Below are 17,891 nucleotides of genomic sequence, written 5' to 3' on the forward strand. Positions count from 1 at the left end.
GAAACGAGGTGAGAAAGGGTTAAGACTCCCCCCTCCCCCCCCATGCTTCCTGCGTTTGAAATCCTCCAGGTCTCTGGAAACCCACTAGCCTTGGCCTAGGGCCAGGCGGGCATTGTCCTGGGAGAGTGGGGCTGGGGGGTGGGGGCGGAGCCGGGGCCGCCTTTGTTGTGGGTCGCCCCCTCTCGGTGCCCGGAGTGTGGGGGGGCGGGGCGGGGAGGGAGGCCCTCTCCCCCCTTCCCTCCAACCCCCGCAGATGACCACATGACCGGGCGGGCTCGCCGCCAAGGCAGCCCCGGCTCGGCTACAAAATGCAGCCCGGGGAGTGATCGGGCCAGCATTGTGGCGAGGCGAGCCCAGGCGGCCGGCTGCCCCCGAGCGCGAGACCGCCAGCCTTCGCTAGCCCGGCAGCCGCCGCCGCAGGGGACCGGAGGCACGCAGCGAGCTAGCGGTGGCAGCCTGCCGCGGGGCCCCGGCTGGCGGGCTCACTGCGCTCCGCACCGCTCCCTCCGCGGCCAGGCTCCGCACCGCTCCCTCGGCACCGCCGGGCTCCGCGCCGCTCCCTCTGCACGCGCGGCCGCTGCCGGCTGGACGCGGGACGCAGGCAATTCCGGCCCACGCCCCCTTCACGCGCCGGCCGCTAGCTCCCGCTCCCCCTCCCCCGCGCCCTCCCCGCCCCCCTGAGCGCGGCCAGCGGCCCGGCCCGGCTGAAGCATGAAGTGGCGCCTGTGCTTGCAGGCGCTCCTGCTTCTCTGGCTCTCCTTGACTTTGGTTTGCGGAGGTGAGTGCCGGCAGGGGAGGCGGGAGGGGTCCGCGCCCGGCTCGCTCCCACAGACGAGCTCTGAGCCCCCCCCCCCTTTGCTCCCCCCGTCCCCCTCCGGGAGTTGAGCCACGCGCCGGGAGGTGATTGACAGGAGGCCCCCGGGGTGGGGGTGGGGGCTGAGCCCGGCTCTGAGGGCACAAAGTGCCCCGGCGGTAGGTGGGGGGAGGATCGGGCTAGCCGGGGCAGGAAGATTCCAGGGAGCCGCGCACCGCCCCCCCCCCCCCCCCAGCCCCAGAAGGTGGAAGATGTGCCAGCGTGCAGACGTGACACTTGTTGCATAGGCCTGGCCCGAGGGGAGGGAGCCCAGCTGTTGCTCAGTTGACCCTTGGGGAGAAAAAGCGTCACCCCTCCTCTCCCCCCCACTCCTGCGGGCTGGACCCAGTCCAGAGCTCGGTGATAAAGGCCTGGAGATTCCCGGGCTTTCTGGGCCTCCTTTCATCCTCGGGAGCTGCCGCCTCAGGAGCAGACACTGAGTCAGGGCTCTCTGGAGGTCACCCGGGGCCACGGCCAAGCGTTGGGTGGTCCGAGCTCCGCGCCCTCCCACCCGGACTTCTCTGACTTGGGTTTCTTCCTCTGTGACACGGAGGTTGGACTGGGTCACCTCAAGAGTCCTTAGTCCAGTCCTCCCTTCTTTCCCAGCCTGGCCCCTCCAATTTTACAGATGAGGAAACTGAGGCTCCGGGAGACCAGATGAGTTGCCCATAGTCCCGTGGCAGTCAAGTGGTAGATTTGGGATTTGAGCCAGGTCTCCTGAGTTCTGACTCTGCTGCTTCCCAACTCCCGGTTCTCCCCCAGTCGACTGAACTTTCTGGGTCTCAGTTTTCTCATCTATAAAATGAATGGGTTGAACTGGATGATGGGGAAAGTCCCTGGGTGCTTTTGGTTCAGAGTCCCCTGATCGGGACTGCCAGTCCAATGGTCTCCTGATTTATGTCCCCGTCCCTCTTTCTTCTCTTTTGCCCCTGGGCACGGGCATTTCTTATCTTAGCACCAAGCTGTAGCGAAGATGAAATCCGGGAACTTTTTCCCTGGGGGAAGAGGTGGTAGGTATGCAGAGAGGAAGTTACACTGCCCTGAGTGGGCACAGGTCTTGCCCAGCCGTGGCACAAAGAAGAGAAACCCCTTTGTCCTGCCTCCCAGTATACCCCGGGCTCTGGCAACTGCCCGCCCACTCGTCACTCACCCACCGGCCGCCACCAAGGCCGGCCGGCCTCTGCCCGTCGTTGACTTCCCCCGCCCTTGCCAGCTTCCATCTCGAGCTGGCCCGGTTCCCGAGACCCACCGGGCTCCTCGCTGAGGGGCATATCTGCCAGGCCTCCCTCCCCTGCTCCAGGCCCAGCTCCCAACAAAGGGGCAGAAGCTAAGGCTGAGTGAATCTGGGGGGCACAGGACTGGGGGCCTGGGGTAGGGGAAGAGCTCCAGGTGACTTCCATATTAACCGGGGAGGGAAGGACACCTTTCTGCCCATGGGAAAAGTAGTGCATTTGGAGTCAGCAGGAGCACCTGGGTTCCACATCCTAATCTGTGTGACCTTGGACAGGGCCCTGCTCTACAAACTTCCATTTCTGTCCAATGGCGGGGCTCAGTCCTGTGAGAAGGACCTCATTTTCTCACCTTCTTCATCTCCTAGCCTGTCCCATCTTCTCCCTTGCCCTGGATGGGAAAGAGGACTCAGGGAATTTCCCTTCAGCCTCAGCCTCTAGGGAGCTGTCCAGACTTTTCCCTTCCTAGAGCCCAGCAGCCCGCCTCATAGCAGGAAGGAGGGCCCTGATCTGACCAGGGGGGCGTCCACCTCCCAACAACCGGGGGGGGGGCCTGCGCTTCTGCCCCCTCACCACTTTAATCCCAAAGGCCCCTCTCTCGTGTCGGGATGGAGGTGCAGTTTGGGATGTGAGGGATGTGAGTGTCAGTCGCCAGACCTTCAAACAACTTATTATCTCACTGGGAGACGGGAGGTCAGGTGCTTCTGATCTGGAGGTCAGAGAAAGGAAGGAAGATGGCAGGGGTGACAGTGAAGCTGCCATTTATAAGGCATTTCTAACCAGCTGCCTGGATGACCTTAAGCGGGTCCTTTTCCTCATTCAGGTCTCCCTTCCCTCATCCGGAAAGTGACTCGGTTGGACTAGTGACCCCCGAGATCTTTGAAATCTTCACAGTTTACTTTAACTAAGCCTTTGCTAAGTTATTTTACTTCATCCTTGCAAGAGTGCCGGGAGAAAATAGGTTGGGCAGATGTTGTTATCCCATTTAACGGATGAGGAAAGTGAGATGGTTCTAAGTCCCCTTTTTCTAGTGCCCTGAGGTGGAGTGTTTTCTTTGTAACTCTGTGGAACAACAATGTTTAGTCTCATTTTTCAAATGGAGAAACCGAGACTTGAGGAGGCGATTCTTCCCGCGTCCCCGAGGTCACACAGCTGGGAAAGAGATCGCTTCCGAGATGAGAACTCAGCAGCTTCTGGCTGATGGCGTGGGAGCGGGGTTGGGGGCCGGCTAAGATCACCCGTGAGCCATACTAGCAGACGGGACGCGCGTCCGTCTCAAGCCATAGGTGCCAAGTAGAGTCAGAGATGACTGCCGGTCTTCAGGAATCCCAACCCTGCCCCCCAATCCTTGTGAGCCCCCTTGCTCTGTCCTTGCAGCTCCCCCACTCCAGTATCACCTGTGTACAGTCTGCCTAAGAGCTCCCCTAGAATCGGGCCTCTGTTTCCTGGGAGTTCTCTTTCTCTGGGCCTCAGTTCCCCTCTCTGCAAAGCGAAGGGGGTCTTGAGCAGCCCTTCCAGCTTTAAATCCCAAAGGCTCGAGCCTAGGACTCGCCCCATAGCCGAGGAGGGCCGGCATCTCTGGCCAACAGGTCTCACCCTTCCCTTCTTCCCCTTTCCCCTCTCTCTCTCTCTCTCTTTAAGGGCCAACCGGCAGGGCCGGTTCCTCCTCCCAGGGTCTCCCAGGGCCACCTCTTGCCTTCAGTCTCTCCTCCCCATCCCTCGCTGTCCTTGCTGCTCCAGGGCTGAAACTCCACACGCCTTTCTCCAGGCTCTGTTCTTACATGGAATGTGTCTCCCTGTGCTTGTGACCTGGTTTACCCTTTGCTATTCTGGGGCTGAGACCCTGGGGACAGGCCCTCGGTCCTGGGCTGGACTACCTCGGCCTCTTGCGAGCTCGAAGGTTTTGGCCATCTGGGTGGCGGGGGCTGCGGGAACAGGGTGCTGCCCGCCCCGGGCCGGGGGCAGTGGAGACAGGCCCACCCCGTCCCCAGACGCTCCACAGCCATGTAATCCGTAACCTGAGCAAGGGCTCTCTGAGGCAAAGGACAAATCATAGAGAGGGTGTCCCCGAGCCAGAAAAGGCCGCCCCGGAGTGAGGGCAGGGCCACTGGCCTGGAAATAGTTCCAAGAAATGAGCTTCCTTCCCTGCCGCCTGCTTTCGAGCTCTAGGGGAGGAGGGCTGCCCATGGGGCAGGCGGACAGCAGGCTAGAGCACAGCTGGGATCAGAACTGGAAGGAGAAATCACCGAGCGGCATCTAGCTCAGCCTGACTCAGAGGCAGGACGCCCCGGGCTGCAGTCCCAACTTGGACTAATGCCCTGTGACCCATAAGTCAACCTCTCTGACCTTTGAGTTTTTCATCCTTAAAATGGGGCTCATAGCAATACCTGTGTCACCAGGTGACTGTAACAATCGGAAGGTCAGAGAGCTACAATGACTCATCCAAGATGATATGTAGAACCCTCAATCTCCAGGGTCCTCAGAGGCCCTCTGGTTAAGAGGTCACTTTTTACAGAGGAGGAAACTGAGGTCCGAGGCCACAAGACAATGTGTCTCCAATGGTGGGATTTGAACACAGGTCCTCCAGTGCTCCAGGGACCTGAGATGAGATGGGGAATCAAGTGGAAAAATGGAGATAAATGCCTTATAAACCCTATGTCTAACTTGAAGCTATTATTATTCTCTAGCACTTTAAGACTTAGTAGACACTCTCTCCTCCAGTCTCTTCTTCGTCTTTCACAAAACCCTGGGGGTTGTTGTGAGCAGTAGTCTTATCCCCATTTTACAGAAGAGGAAACTGAGGCCCAAAGAAGTTAATGGATTTGTCCCTTGGTCACCCAGCTAGTAAGTATGAAAGGTAGAATATGTACTCTAGTCCAGCGCTCTCCATTATTAAGCCAGAAGGGACTTAGAATATAAAAAAGACCACAGGGACAGTCCTGTAACCTTAGAAGGGCAGCCCTGGGAGGTTAGAGGTCAGAGTTTAAGACAAGAGAATACAGGATTCTAGATTTATGTTGGATGAGACTTCAGGGGGAAACTGAGGCCCAGAGAGGTTGTGACTTGCTCAGTCACATGGCTACATGGCAGAGGTCCCAACTTAGATCTTCTTGACTCTAAATCTAGATCTGTATCCATTCTCTCAGGCTCTCTCTCTCCCCCCGAGCTGGAAGGGCCCTTAAAAACTACCTGCTATAATCGTATTTTACTGATGGGGAAACTGAGTTCTACATAGGGGGGATGGACTTAGTCATCCAGTGGGAGAGCCCCGAGAAGGTCCAAATGAGCAGAGCGAGTGGACAAGGGCACCACAGGCTTGGAGAGCAAGGGGTGAGGTCACTCTGGGATTAAAAGATGAAGCATCAGCCCAGACTTGTCGGCTGGAGTCGGATAGCCCTCCCATTCTCTCCACACCCCTTTCCAACAGAGACACAGGGACGGCTGCAGCCACTGGAGACAAGTTTTTCGTGGCTGTGCCTGAACATCAGGGCAGCTAGGTGGCGCTATCAGGAAGTTTTATCCTCCTGAGTTCAAAGCTGGACTCAGATACTTACTAGCTGTGTGACCCTGAGCAAGTCATTTTACCCTGTCTGCCTCAGTTTCCTCATCTGGAAAACGAGCCGGAGAAGGAAATGGCAAACCACTCCCGTGTCTTTGCCAAGAAAACCCACTTGGGGTCATGAGGAGTCGGGCGTGACTAAAAATGATCAAAACTTATCCCTGGGTTTGGAGAACATTGACAGGCTGACCCAGGAGAGCCCAGCGGCCCAGAGAGAAATCTGGGAGATCATGTAGAGAGGGCAGCGCTAAGCAGTGGCTACATCAGCCTGACTTGGAGTGCGGAAGCCCGGGTAGCCCACCCTGGAGGGAGCCCTCTTAGGTGCTTGGGCCCAGACTTCGGCTGCCCCTATCCCAAGCTTTAGTTTTTACTGGAGGACTCGTAAGTGCCCTTCAACACCACGCTCAACTCGAGTGGCAGCCCCCTCCCAAGGTCAACTCCATCATTTTACTGAGGTGGGAACTGAGGCTCAGAGTGGGGACTGACTCAAGGTCATACAGTCAAAGAGATAAAAAATCATGGAATATTAGAGCAAGAAGGGGCTACAGGTCGCCTGACCGTGGGATTGAGAGCTAGGAAGGACCTGAGGAAATCATCACAGGCTCTGAGATCTAGAGCCGGAAGGGACCTCGCAGTGGCTTGTACACGGCAAGGCTGGGATTCCACCCCAAGCCCTTGACGGATGTCCCACACTGAGACTTTGAGCCAAATTGCTTCCCTCCCTAAACCATGGCTTCTTCTCAAGTAGGGATGCTAAGCCCCGTGTCGCTTTCTCCTGAGGATCGTCTGAAGGGACTGTCAGTTTTACAGTGTTGGGAAAAGTGGGAGCTGTGATTGTTGTTAGTTCTGATCGTTATTTACCATAAAGAGTTCTGGTCAATCGGTCTGTAAGTGTCGGTCGAGTTCCTACTGTGTGCCCGGAACCGTGCTGGGTGCTGGGGACCGGTTCCTGCCCTCAGGGTGCTTACGGGCACAGTCACATTTTCAGGCACCATTTTGCACACGTTGTCTCCCTCGTTCGAATGGGTGTCCTTTGAGGTCGGGGAGCCTTTTTTTTGCCCTTCCTTGGATCCACAGCCCAAGTGTAGTTCAGTGCCTGGCATACAGTAGGTGCTTAATAAATGCCTGCTGTTGATCTGTGTTTTAAAGCCTTTGAGATACAGCAGAGAATGACCTGAGGGCCGGGAGCCAATAACTAGCAGGGTTGGAATCGAATGACAGATTTTAATAGATCGAATTTCAGGGGAGAAGAGGTTGCTGTTATTAGGGCTGGTTTGTGGTTCACCAGAAGAGCTTATTGGCTCTGGAAGGATGAGGGGAGAGGCTGGGGGCACCGAGCCCTTCCTTGATGGCACAGGGCTCTCCTGCCTGCCTTGGGCTGGAGGTCTCCCTGTTCCAGGCTGGGAGCCAGCCTCCACTCCCTCTGAGTCAGCTTCGTGGAGGGGTGGCCCATGTCCGGCTCTCTACCCAGGGGCTCCCCACCCCCTGTGCTTGCTCTAACGAGCTGGATTTCGTGCAAGGGGCTGAGAGAGGCAGCCCTACTCTGGATTCTCACGATGGGGAAAGCGGGGGTGTAGGGGGGAACCACTTCTTTATGGATTATCTTCCAGGCAGCTGGACGCAGGAGCTTTCCAATCCAGATTCCTAACGACGGCCACCCCCGGGTCCCTGCGGAGTCCACGCACCAGGGAACTCTCAGCTTGAGCATTTAGAAAGTAGAGAACAGCTTGACCGGCTTTTGGGGAGGGACAGCGAGGTCTACGAGGATGGGGTGGGGACTGGGACCACTAAGCCCTCCCATTTGGATGCTTTAGTCCATGTTCCATCCCGTGAAATAGGCGAGCTAGGGGCTGGGAGCCCCACGGGAAACTGGGGCTCCCAGGGCCGAGAGGGTGTGACTCGACAATGGCAGAGAATGGTGCTCGCTCACCTTCCCCATGGGCGTAACCCAAAGCAGAACTGCCTTCCTTATCCCCTTTCGACAGAAACACTGGACTCATTAGAACAGGAGATGCCCTTGGATAGGGACCCTAGAGGCTAATCTAGCCCAACTCTCCCTGAAAAGGAAGCCCCTGCACCTCCAATGTGAACCTCTGCCGCATATTCCCTCCTCCCCCTCCCTCTCCTTCCTCCTCCTCTTCCTCCTCAGGAGACCTCTTCCTTTGTGAGATGCTTCTGGGTCTTAAGAACCTCTTTAAGTGTAGTAGAAATCTGCCTTCGCCACTGGCAAACGCTGGGTACAGCTCCGTCCCCTGGGGCCGAGCAGAGCCCGTCTGATCTCTCTTTCAGGGAGTGTGACCTTTCAGATATTTGAAGAGAGCTCTCCATTTCCTCCCAAGGCTTCCCCAGGCCACACGTTCCTACTTCCTTCGCCTCACTGTCGTCGAGTTATTGGCAATGGGCCTCCTGTGCTTGATGCTCCATCCTCTCTGCTGGTTTTCCTTCTTTGCTGGATCTTCACCCACTCCTTTGGCTCTCTCCCTTCTGGCCCCCGTCTCGTCCTATCCCGAGTCCCTCGGTAGTGTCCTCGGCTTCCAGGGCTTCAGGCAGCATTTCCGTGCCGATCGTTCTCCTATCTCATTGTGCGGCCTCTTTGCCGACCTCCATTTTCACATCTCCAACTGCCTATTGAACACCTCAATCCGGACACCCCATAGACATTGTAAACTTGGGATTTCCCAAACTGAATTTTAGTAACTTTCCCCCATCCTAACTTTCCTATTATCGCCAAGGGGATCCCTATTCTTCTGGTCAACTGGGCTTACGACCGCAATGTCATGGCGACATTCTCTCTCACCTCAGTTGCCAAGGTCTGCTGTTTCTACCGTCACGTCATCTCCTCCATAGTCCCCTGTCTCCTCTGACTCTGCTACCATCCCAGTCCAGGCCCTTATCACCCCACATCTGTTCATTTTGAAACAGCCTTCTGGTTAGAGTCTCCTTATCTCAAGTCTCTCTTCAATGCAGTCCATCTTTCACACCGATATCAAAGTGAGCTTTCTAATGCTCAAGTCTGACTATGTCAATCCCACTCTCCAGTAAATTCCCGTGGCTCCCTATTACCTGTGGGATCAAATATGAAATCTTCCATCTGGTTTTTAAAGCCTTTCATGACCTGGTCCCTTTCAACCTTTCCGGCCTTCGTATAGTTATTCTCTTTCCTGCACCCTACAATCCAGCTATGCTGACCTCTTTTCTGTACTTCACACACAGGACAGCGCATCTCCCCCCCTCCCTAGGTGTTTGGATTGGCCGTCCCTCGAGCCTGGAATTCTCTCCCTCCTCATCTCTCCCTCCCACCTTCCTTGGTTTCCTTTAAGTCCAGTTCAAATCCTACCGGTTACTAGAAGTTTGTTCTGTCCCCCTTAATGCTTCCTTCTCTGGATTAGCTCTTGTTTGTCCTGTACATAGCAGGTTGCACAATGGACAGAGCACCAGGCCCGGCCTCGGGAAAACCTGAATTAAAATCTAGCCTCGGATGCTTAATTGCTGTATGACTCTGGCCAAGTCACTTCACCCTGTTTGCCTCAGTTTCCTCATCTGTAAAATGAGCTGGAGAAGGAAATGGCAAGCCACTCCAGTATCTTTGTGAAAAGGGCTCATGGAGCATTGGGTATGATAACCTGTGTGACTCTGAGCAATTGTGGAGGCTTTCTGAGACCCTCCTGGGTTCTATTTAGCATGGTTGTCCATATGTTGTTTTCCCCTTTAGACCGACTCGTTGAAAGTAAGGACTGCTGTGCCTTTCTTTGTAGCCTTGGTGCTTAGCACTGTGCCTGGACACAACAGGTACGCACCAAGTGTTTGCTGAACTACTTACCTTGCTATCTAGTACGAAGGTCCTTCGGGCTCCTGGTCAGCCTGTTCTGGATGCTAGCCAGCTTATCAGTGTCCTTTCTGAAATCTAGTGCGAGAACTGAACACCATATTCCAGATGGAGTCTGACCGTCTGTGGAGAACGGTAGGACTGCCATCTTCCTTGGCTTAGATGTCACGCCTCTTTTATTGCTGCCTAAATAGCATTTCTTCGTCAGACCACCATCTTGACTCGGATTGCCCTTGCAAATGCGCCAATCTCCCCAGAACTTTGTCATGAGAAACGCGGCCTGGTCGTCATCCTGGGAGGTTGGGTTTTTGGACCCAAGGGCAGCACTTTATATCCAGCCTCAATAATTTTCTCCTTCTCAGACTTGACTAGTCAGTTCTAGACTGTCTTGCGCCCCCATCACCATCTTTTGCCCCTTCCCATCTTTGGATCTGCAGATTAACTCTGCCTTCATCTTTGTCATTGATAAAATGTCACCCGGCATGGGTTAGGGTTTAGCAAGAAAGCTTTGGGGACCTGGTTAGGGGAGAGGAGGTCATGCAGTCTCACTTACCAGCTCTGACTCAGTGTGACAATTGAACCCATAGCCAGCTCTACCCAATGTTGGTAAACGCATGGAAACTGTGGGGAAGGAGTGAGTGAGACATGATCAGGAGGGAGCCAGAGAAAGGGTGGGAGGGGAGAGACAAGCCTTAGAAGAGGAGGAGATATGATTGGAAAGCTCAGGAGGGGCAGTGGTGGGAGGCTGTGTGGAAATAGTGAGCTAATCGGGGAGGATTCTGGGAAAGATAGGGAATTGGAGCTCTAGGGAGAGCATAGAAGCTGTGGGGAAAAGATTTCTCTAGAGTGGCTCTAGCATTAGTTCATAGGATCCTCATGGCAATCCACTCAGGTGACTGGGTAAAGGTCACACGTCTAGGAGGCTTAGTGGTGGAAGTTGAGCTTGAGTCTGAAGTAGGGAGAATGCTGGATAGGCAGTCCAGAGGCTGCCCATGCTGTATTGCCGTTTACCTATCATGGGTCCTCTTTTGTTAAAGATGAAGAGATTTGGACTGGCTAGCCTCTGAGCACCTGCATGGCAGGGACAGGGCCCCAGTGACCACTGACTCCACCTGGGCCCAAGGTGCCCTCGATAACTATCCGACGATGGACTGATTGGAAGCTTGCTCTGGAACGTAGAGATAGATGGACAGATGTTCCTGCTGCTAACCACTCATCGCTACTTCCTCCTGGGCTGGCCTTCGAGTGCCATGGGATGGGAAGGCTAGGGAAGGAGCGATAGTGGCTTAGCATCATCAACTGCTGGAGTTGGAAGGAATCAAGGCGATGAGCTCATTTTTAGTCCAATACCCTCCCCACTCTGCCCCCCGCCATGACAGAGAAAACTGAAGATCAGAGGGGGAGGGGTTTCTGTTTTGTTCAGTAATGGGGAAGGGGGAGAGTCACAGAGGGAAGGATGCTTTTCTGCCATGATACAGTGTGGCCTAATAGAAGATGCTAGATTAGGAGTTAAAGGCCTGTGTTCAAATCCCGACTCTGCCTTGACTTCCTAAAACGAGAAAGCCAGACGCCCCCCTCCCCCGACCCCCCACCAAGGTCCTGTCTGGCTCTCAGTCCTGGTGTTACAATTACAATGAGCAGTTATATTATTTCGTGCTCACTGTGCATATACTTAGATCAACATCAACTCGAGTTCCCCCGGGATCTGCAAGTTACCCTCCCTGGAACACACCATTTTCCGGAAGGCACAACTGAGGCCAGAAAAGTTGCCCATGATTACACAACCAGGAAGCACCAGAGCTCGGGCTCAGAGCCAGCCTGATTCCAATCCCGAGGCTCCTGCTCATCTTCTCTCCTCATCCAGTAGCGTAATACTTTCTGTATTTTCTAATTTCTCTGCAGGTGGTATCTTTTGGTGCCTCAGTTTCCCCACTAGGACTACTGTTACATACGGGATATAGGCCCTTCTTTTTACCTTTTTTTGGTATTTTTAATTTAAGCTTTTTATTTTCAAAACCTGTACATGGATAATTTTCAACATTCACCCCTACAAAACTCTGTGTTCTAATTTTTTCCCTCCCTTCTCCCCCCCCCCACTTCCCCAGTAGGAACAGTTATATACGGGGGAAATTGAGTCACCAAATGATGCCACACCAACAGGGAAAATAATTGGATTGGAGGTAGAGGTTCTGGGTTTCAGTTCCAGCTCTGCCACTCACTACATTGGATAAATCCCTTCGTCTTTTGGGGGCCCTTGGTTTCTTTATCTTGTAATGTAAAGCCCCCTTTTCTACTCTCGGGTTCCCCTATACCCCAACTCCACAATCCCACAAACTAAGTAAGTGGGGGGCGGAGATAATGGCCCCAGCCCCCAGCACGGAGGCCTCCCTTTGGATTCAGCAGGAGTGATCTCATCTCCTTTTGGCTGCTGTTTAAATAGGGCAGAGGATGGGGAGAGAAGGGAGGGAGGGAGGGAAGGAAGCTCTCCTGGGACCCGCTGGGGGGTCAAGAGGGAAGGAAGGAGACTGGAGTCACAGCCCCTGTCCTCGGGAGCCGTGGATTTGGAGCGGGAAGGGCTCTCCGAGCGGGCCTCTCCAATCCCTTCGTTTTAGCCATGGCTCGCCCCGAGTCGGCCACTTAGGATTCGAAACCAGACCCTTTAATTCCAGATTCTGAGCTCTACTTGGAGCCCAAGAGGGAGGTAAGGGCTCCATAGCCTCTGCTAGAAGTAGGAGCTTAATAAATGCTTTTTGCTATTGAGACTGTAAGTGAAGCTAAGGCTAAATCAAGGCAGGGGGTAGGGGGTAAGGAGTCAGCGTGGGGTCAAAGCTCCAGCAGAACCTGGTCCTGAAATGTGGGCCTCCAAAGAATCGGCCCCTCCACATGGGCGGCCCGCCTGGGACTGGAATCACTTCCCTACTTTCCCACCTGAGGCCCCTGCCGGCTTCGCCCCCTGCCCAGGCAGCTGTAAGACCACTGCCAACCCAGAGCCCAAACTCAAGGGCTCCATCTTTCCTCCTGGAGCATGCCGAAGGGCCGCTCGGTTTCCTCCCGGCCTCCCTCATCTCTCTTCATCCTCTCTGCCTCCCTCCTTCCCGCTGGACCCCCATTGCTCCCAGCCAACCATCAGAAGCAGTTTCCTCTCTAGGGAGGAAGGGTTGGGCCTCTTCTTAGATCCCATTGACGGGCTGGGGGCTGCCCCTCACCCCCGGACTTACCTCACTCCTCTTCCTTCCTTCTGAGGTCAACCCCCCGGGGGAAGGAGCATGAAAGGAAATGCCAGAGGGACCCCCAACCTCCCTCGGGCCCCTTTGCTCCTCACGATTCAGCGCCACTTCCTCTCGAGACGGCCCTGCCCTTGTCCAGGCCTGGGACCCCCACTCACTCCTCCCTCCCTCTCGGGAAGAAGGGAAGAAACTCCTCTGTAAAATAAAGGGGTTGGACTAAATGGTTCAGATCCTAAAGGTAACCTTGGGGAAATCACGTCACCTTTCTGAGTCTCAGTTTCCTCATCTGTAAAATGAGTTGATTTGAGCCTTCCCAGCTGTCAGGTCTGTAATCTCCTAACCTTTTTCTCCCTCCCAGGGCCCCTGCTGGAGGCGTTGGACAGGAAGGAGCTGGAGGAAGGAAACATTCGGACCCTGGTGCAGCCCAAAGTGGCGAGAACCGGGGGACCCTGGCAGGGCGGGAGGAGGAAGTTCCGAAGGCAGCGGCCCCGTCTTTCCCACAAAGGTCCCATGCCTTTCTAAAGCAGGTAGCTAACCGGGCCTACTATTCCCTTCCAACAAACTGAGGCTGGGGTGAGAGGTGGAGCTGGGGGAGCGACAAGGAGCAACCTATTGTCTCTGGGACCTGCCAGGCCTTTATTCCTTCACCCACAGTGCCCTCTGCCACAGAAAGGCTGAAGCCCTGAGCCCTTCCCGTAGGAGAGCTCCAATCCCTGTTGAGGAATCAAGTTAAATGAGACAGATAGATATGGGATCTGGCATCTGGGAGGGCCCCCGCCTCTTATCAGGGGCTCGATTTTCTATAAAATGAAAAGAATCGATGTGTTCTCCAACCTCCTCCATTCCAAGAGCCCTCCCAGCTCTGCCCTTGGGCCAGATCAGTGAAGCCAGCGGGGAAGAACCCAGTGCAATAATATCCAATATTCTCTGTGCCTCGAACCCTTTTAGGATGACCAAATCTTTTCTTCACAACAACCATGAGAGGAAGGCAGCACAAGCCTTATTAGCCCATTTTACAGATTGGATGATTATCAGGAGAAGTGACTTGTAGATAGTCCCACAGCTAGGAAGGGGAGAACTAGGGCTTCTGGGAAGAGTTGGGAGAGAATGAAGAGTATTCACACATAGTCTCAGTTACTTACAACAAGGTTCCCCTAGAAAACATTTATTCTCCAACTGAGCTCCCCATATCCCAGTGTACAAATCTGGGAACTAGAAAGTACAGGAACCTAGGGCCCGGAGAAGGGCAGGCCTTTTCTCAGGGCCCTCTGGGTAGTCATAGAGCCATAAACATAGACTGAAAGCCAGGAAGGGCCTATTTGGTCTGACCCCTTCCTGCTGTGGATGAGGGAATTAAGAACCAAAGGAAAAGGAACTTGTCTAAGGTCATACAGCTAGTTCAGGATTTAACTCGGGTCTCTTGTCTCCCATCCTATGGCTTTCTTTACTGTACTTAGAAAGGGTTGGTCCAGACAGACAGAGACCCAGCACGGCTATGGAGGCCGAGGGGGTGTAGATGGGCCTTCAGCCCAGGCATCCCTGGGAAGGTTCGAGGGGCCTCAGCCAGGATCAGTGTGGACAGGAGGCAATAGGGCAGATGCAAAGAGCAACAGTATAGGAACAGAGCAGGAAAAGTCAACCTAGTTAAGACTGAAATGTCAACTTCCTGAGGGTCAGGACCTTTATTCCTTCTCATTTCTCCCCACGGAACCTGGGATTTGGCTTTGTTCAGATTTGTTCCCTTTCCCCATGAGGTTTTAGGCTCAGTTTGAAGTTCAGGATCCTTTCAAGAGGAGGATGTGTGTGTGTGTGTGTGTGTGTGTGTGTGTGTGTGTGTGTATGTGTGAGTCCTCACCCATGGGGACCTTGAGCGGGATCATCCTTGTGACATTTCTCTCTCATTTGTGTTTGTCCCCAGGGCTATTAAGGCCTCCGAGGGTTCATGTCTTCACTCCCTGTCCTGCTCCCAACAGATGGACGACTTTCTTTACCTGCAGATGGGCCAGGCCTCTCCCACACAATGGCTTCCCCGCACTGCTGCCTGGCTGGACTTGTCCTGGACCTTGTTCTTTCTCCTGGACTTACTTAATCTACTTCCTTCCCTTCTCCCTGCCCTAACCCCTTGTTACATCTGGGGCCCCAACACTGAGAGAAGTGAAGGAAAGCTTTTGTTCTCCTCTCTGCCTCCCTCCAGGTCCACCTTCCTAATGTCACCTGGACTCCTTTTTACTCAATGATCCATGGGAATTCAGGCGTCCAAGCTGGGGCTTCCCTTCTTCCCCATTGGGTATCATACTCATTGACCCATGGGAATTCAGGCGTCCAAGCTGGGGCTTCCCCCTTCCTCTTTGAGTACTATTGCTTTTCTTCACTGGACTCTGGGTTCAAGGATGCCCAAATGGGGAGATATAAGGGGAGAAAGCAGCCAGCAGCACCTTCGGAGTATGGCATTTGGGGACAGGATAGAAATCAAGATGGCGAAGAGAAAGTGGGGGACCCTGGGGAGTGGAAAGTGGGTCACTTTGATATTGTGCCTTGGAATTTGGGGGGCTGGGTTTCTCAGAATTGGGATCCTTTGTTGGGGGAAAACAGCTGGTGTAACTTTCTCACCTTCCAGTGCTGGGGACAATTTCAGTTTTTGTCACCCCCCCCAAGGGAGAAGGGGTCCCTGTGAAGCACTTTCTTGGATGTGAGGGGAGGGGAGTTCCCTCTGAAGTCTTAAAATGCCCCCGTTTCCCAATCTTTACAGTGTGTGTTCCTTCCTTCCTTCTACCTTTTAGAGATTTAAGAAGATATATAAAATATATATATATATATGTATGTAAGTCCACACGTACACACACATGCAGTCTAGAAGAGAGCTATTTTTGTGAAACAATGGTTTATGGGAAGGGGAGGATTCTATTTATTCTTAATTAAACTTCCAAAAGTAAAGGGAGAGGGATCTGGTTTGTTTCACTTGGCCCCAGAGGGTCCAGATAAAGCAAGAGGAGAAGGTTGCATTGAGGCAGGTTTGGGTTGCATCGAGGCAGAAAAAGCCACCAATCATCAGAGCTGACCTAAAGTGGAATGGGTGGCTTTGGGAGGCAATGAGTTCCCCGTCACTGCAAGTATGCCAGCAGAGAATGACCAGTTGCTTGCTGGCTAGTTGTAGATATGATTCCCATTGGGTTGGCCTGGATGGCCCCCAAAGTCCCTTCTGGCTCTGAAATTCTGTGAATATAAGAGGGTGGGTGTTCCTCAGCCTTTCTGGGGAATGGGGGCATGTTGTCCTTGTTCAGGGGGTCCCGTCTCTGACGGGTTTCTTGGCTTTTCCCATGATGCTTTTTGAATCCTCCCCATTATACAAAGGGGGCTGACACTCTGAGGGGGATAGAGTGCTGCTCATCCCAGTCCTCCGTGCTCTCCATTTCCTGACTTTGGTTCTCAAATGAAATTCTGGCTGCTGCTTCCCTACCACCCCCACTCCCAGCCTTGGGCTGGGGTAGCCCAAAAAACGGGAGTCAACTGGGGAGCAAGATTCTCCCCCCAGCCACGGTGCCTTGGCACCATGATACTAGAATATCCAAGTTAGAAAGCTGCTCAAGGAGCTCTAGTCTGCCCTTACCTTTTCCTATATGGGGAAACTGAAGCCAAGAAGAGGGTAACAGGGGAGCCAGATCTGTGATGGAGAGAGGGAGAACTAGCTATGAACTGCCCACTTTCTGGAAGGGAGCTGTACCACTCCCCCGCCACCCACAATGATACACAATGGCTCTTCGCCCTTTGGTTGGATTCATCTGGGCTACTTTTCCTCCCCTGAAACAGTTAAAGCAGAGGACCGGGGGCCATAAGAGAGCTAAGCATTCTGGTCCAGAGTCTATCATAAGATAGAGATCTTGGATGGGCCTGGAGAGCTCATCTTAGCCAACTCCCTATCTGATGGGTGTTTGGCGGGGGAGGGGGGGAAGCAGATCCATAAATAGAAAATGACTGACGTAAAGAAACACGAGTAGCAAATGGCAGATCCGGGATTAGAACTCGGGTCTTGTGACTCCCAATTTAGCACTTTTCCTACTGTACTACAAGTCTTTCCACAATGTCCTTTTGGGGCCCAAGAACCTGACTCGGGCTGTCCCTTTCTCCCGTTTGGCTGAGGCTTCCCACCTCCAGCTCCTGCTTATGTTCCCCCGTGGGATTGCTCACTCTCCTGGGGCTGGGGGGTCCAGACCCACCTCCCCAGCTGGGGGTCCAGACCCAGCTCCCCGGCTGGGAGAGCAGAAGGGCCGAAGATGGCTGGAGGAGGAAAAGGAAGAGGAGAAGAAGGGTTTCTAGCTAATTTTCTGTCACAGTTGGTGGTTCTAATCCATGCCAAGGCGCAACCCTTTTTCCTTGAGACTCCACCCCCTCCTGACAATGGCCACGCCAATTCCTGGGTTTGTAATATTGTCCTGTGTAAATATATCTTTATAATAAAGAGTTTAAAAGGGCCCTAAACCCTTATTTTTGGAGTTTGAGTGATGGTGTGTTGCCTTCTCCTTTGGGGACGTAAGCTTAACGTCCCAAGCTTTCCCCAAGACTGTCCCCACAGGTTGTGGCAAGTGACAGGTAGGACACGGATGAGCACAGCTCATCCTCAGATGGGCCGATGTACCGGCTTATTCTGTTGAGCTGGATCTCGTGGGGGTTGCAGGGACTGTGCCAGTGGAGTAGAAAAAGAATCAATAAAAGTTGGAGAAACTTCAGATGTGGCGGCCCTTACCGCTGAGCTTGGAAACTGGGGGAAACTGAGGCTACCGGGATCTCAACTTCTGAGCTCCAGAGGGGCTAGTGCCCATGCTTATGTCTAGCCTCTGGGAGCAAGGGGCCACCAGGCTGCATAGGGAGAGGCTAAATAGGTCCAGGCCAGGAAAATGGAACAGGTCAAAATTGTCGAGTTAATTGGCAATGGGATTGGCCTATGAGTGGCCACTGGGCCACAGAGGGAGACTGCATTTCAAAAATAAGAGAACAAATTTGGTGTTGGGCCACCATGAGCAAGCCATTTGGGCCTGTTCCCTGAAAATGGAGTCAGAGGATCAGAGGGCTTCTTTCTGCCTCAGTTTCCTCTCTGAAAATTGGAGTAAGAGGATGAGATGGATTCTGTCTGCCTTAATGTTCTCTCCTGAAAAATAGAGTAAGAGGATCAGAGGGCTTCTGTCTGCCTCAGTCTCCTCTC

At 53.8% G+C, this 17,891-nt stretch overlaps 1 protein-coding gene across 1 annotated transcript; it reads left to right on the forward strand.

Moving 5' to 3' along the window:
• Positions 1-297: 297 nt before the first annotated feature.
• On the forward strand, positions 298-17,159 carry APLN (apelin). Its single transcript, XM_074277332.1, has 3 exons — positions 298-778; positions 13,053-13,221; positions 14,613-17,159. The coding sequence occupies exons 1-2, from the start codon at positions 712-714 to the stop codon at positions 13,214-13,216; spliced, it is 231 nt and encodes a 76-aa protein (XP_074133433.1). The 5' UTR covers positions 298-711; the 3' UTR covers positions 13,217-13,221; positions 14,613-17,159.
• The last annotated feature ends 732 nt before the right edge of the window (positions 17,160-17,891 follow it).

This window comes from Sminthopsis crassicaudata, chromosome X (assembly GCF_048593235.1).
Source record: "Sminthopsis crassicaudata isolate SCR6 chromosome X, ASM4859323v1, whole genome shotgun sequence".
In the NCBI taxonomy this organism is placed as follows: domain Eukaryota; kingdom Metazoa; phylum Chordata; class Mammalia; order Dasyuromorphia; family Dasyuridae; genus Sminthopsis; species Sminthopsis crassicaudata.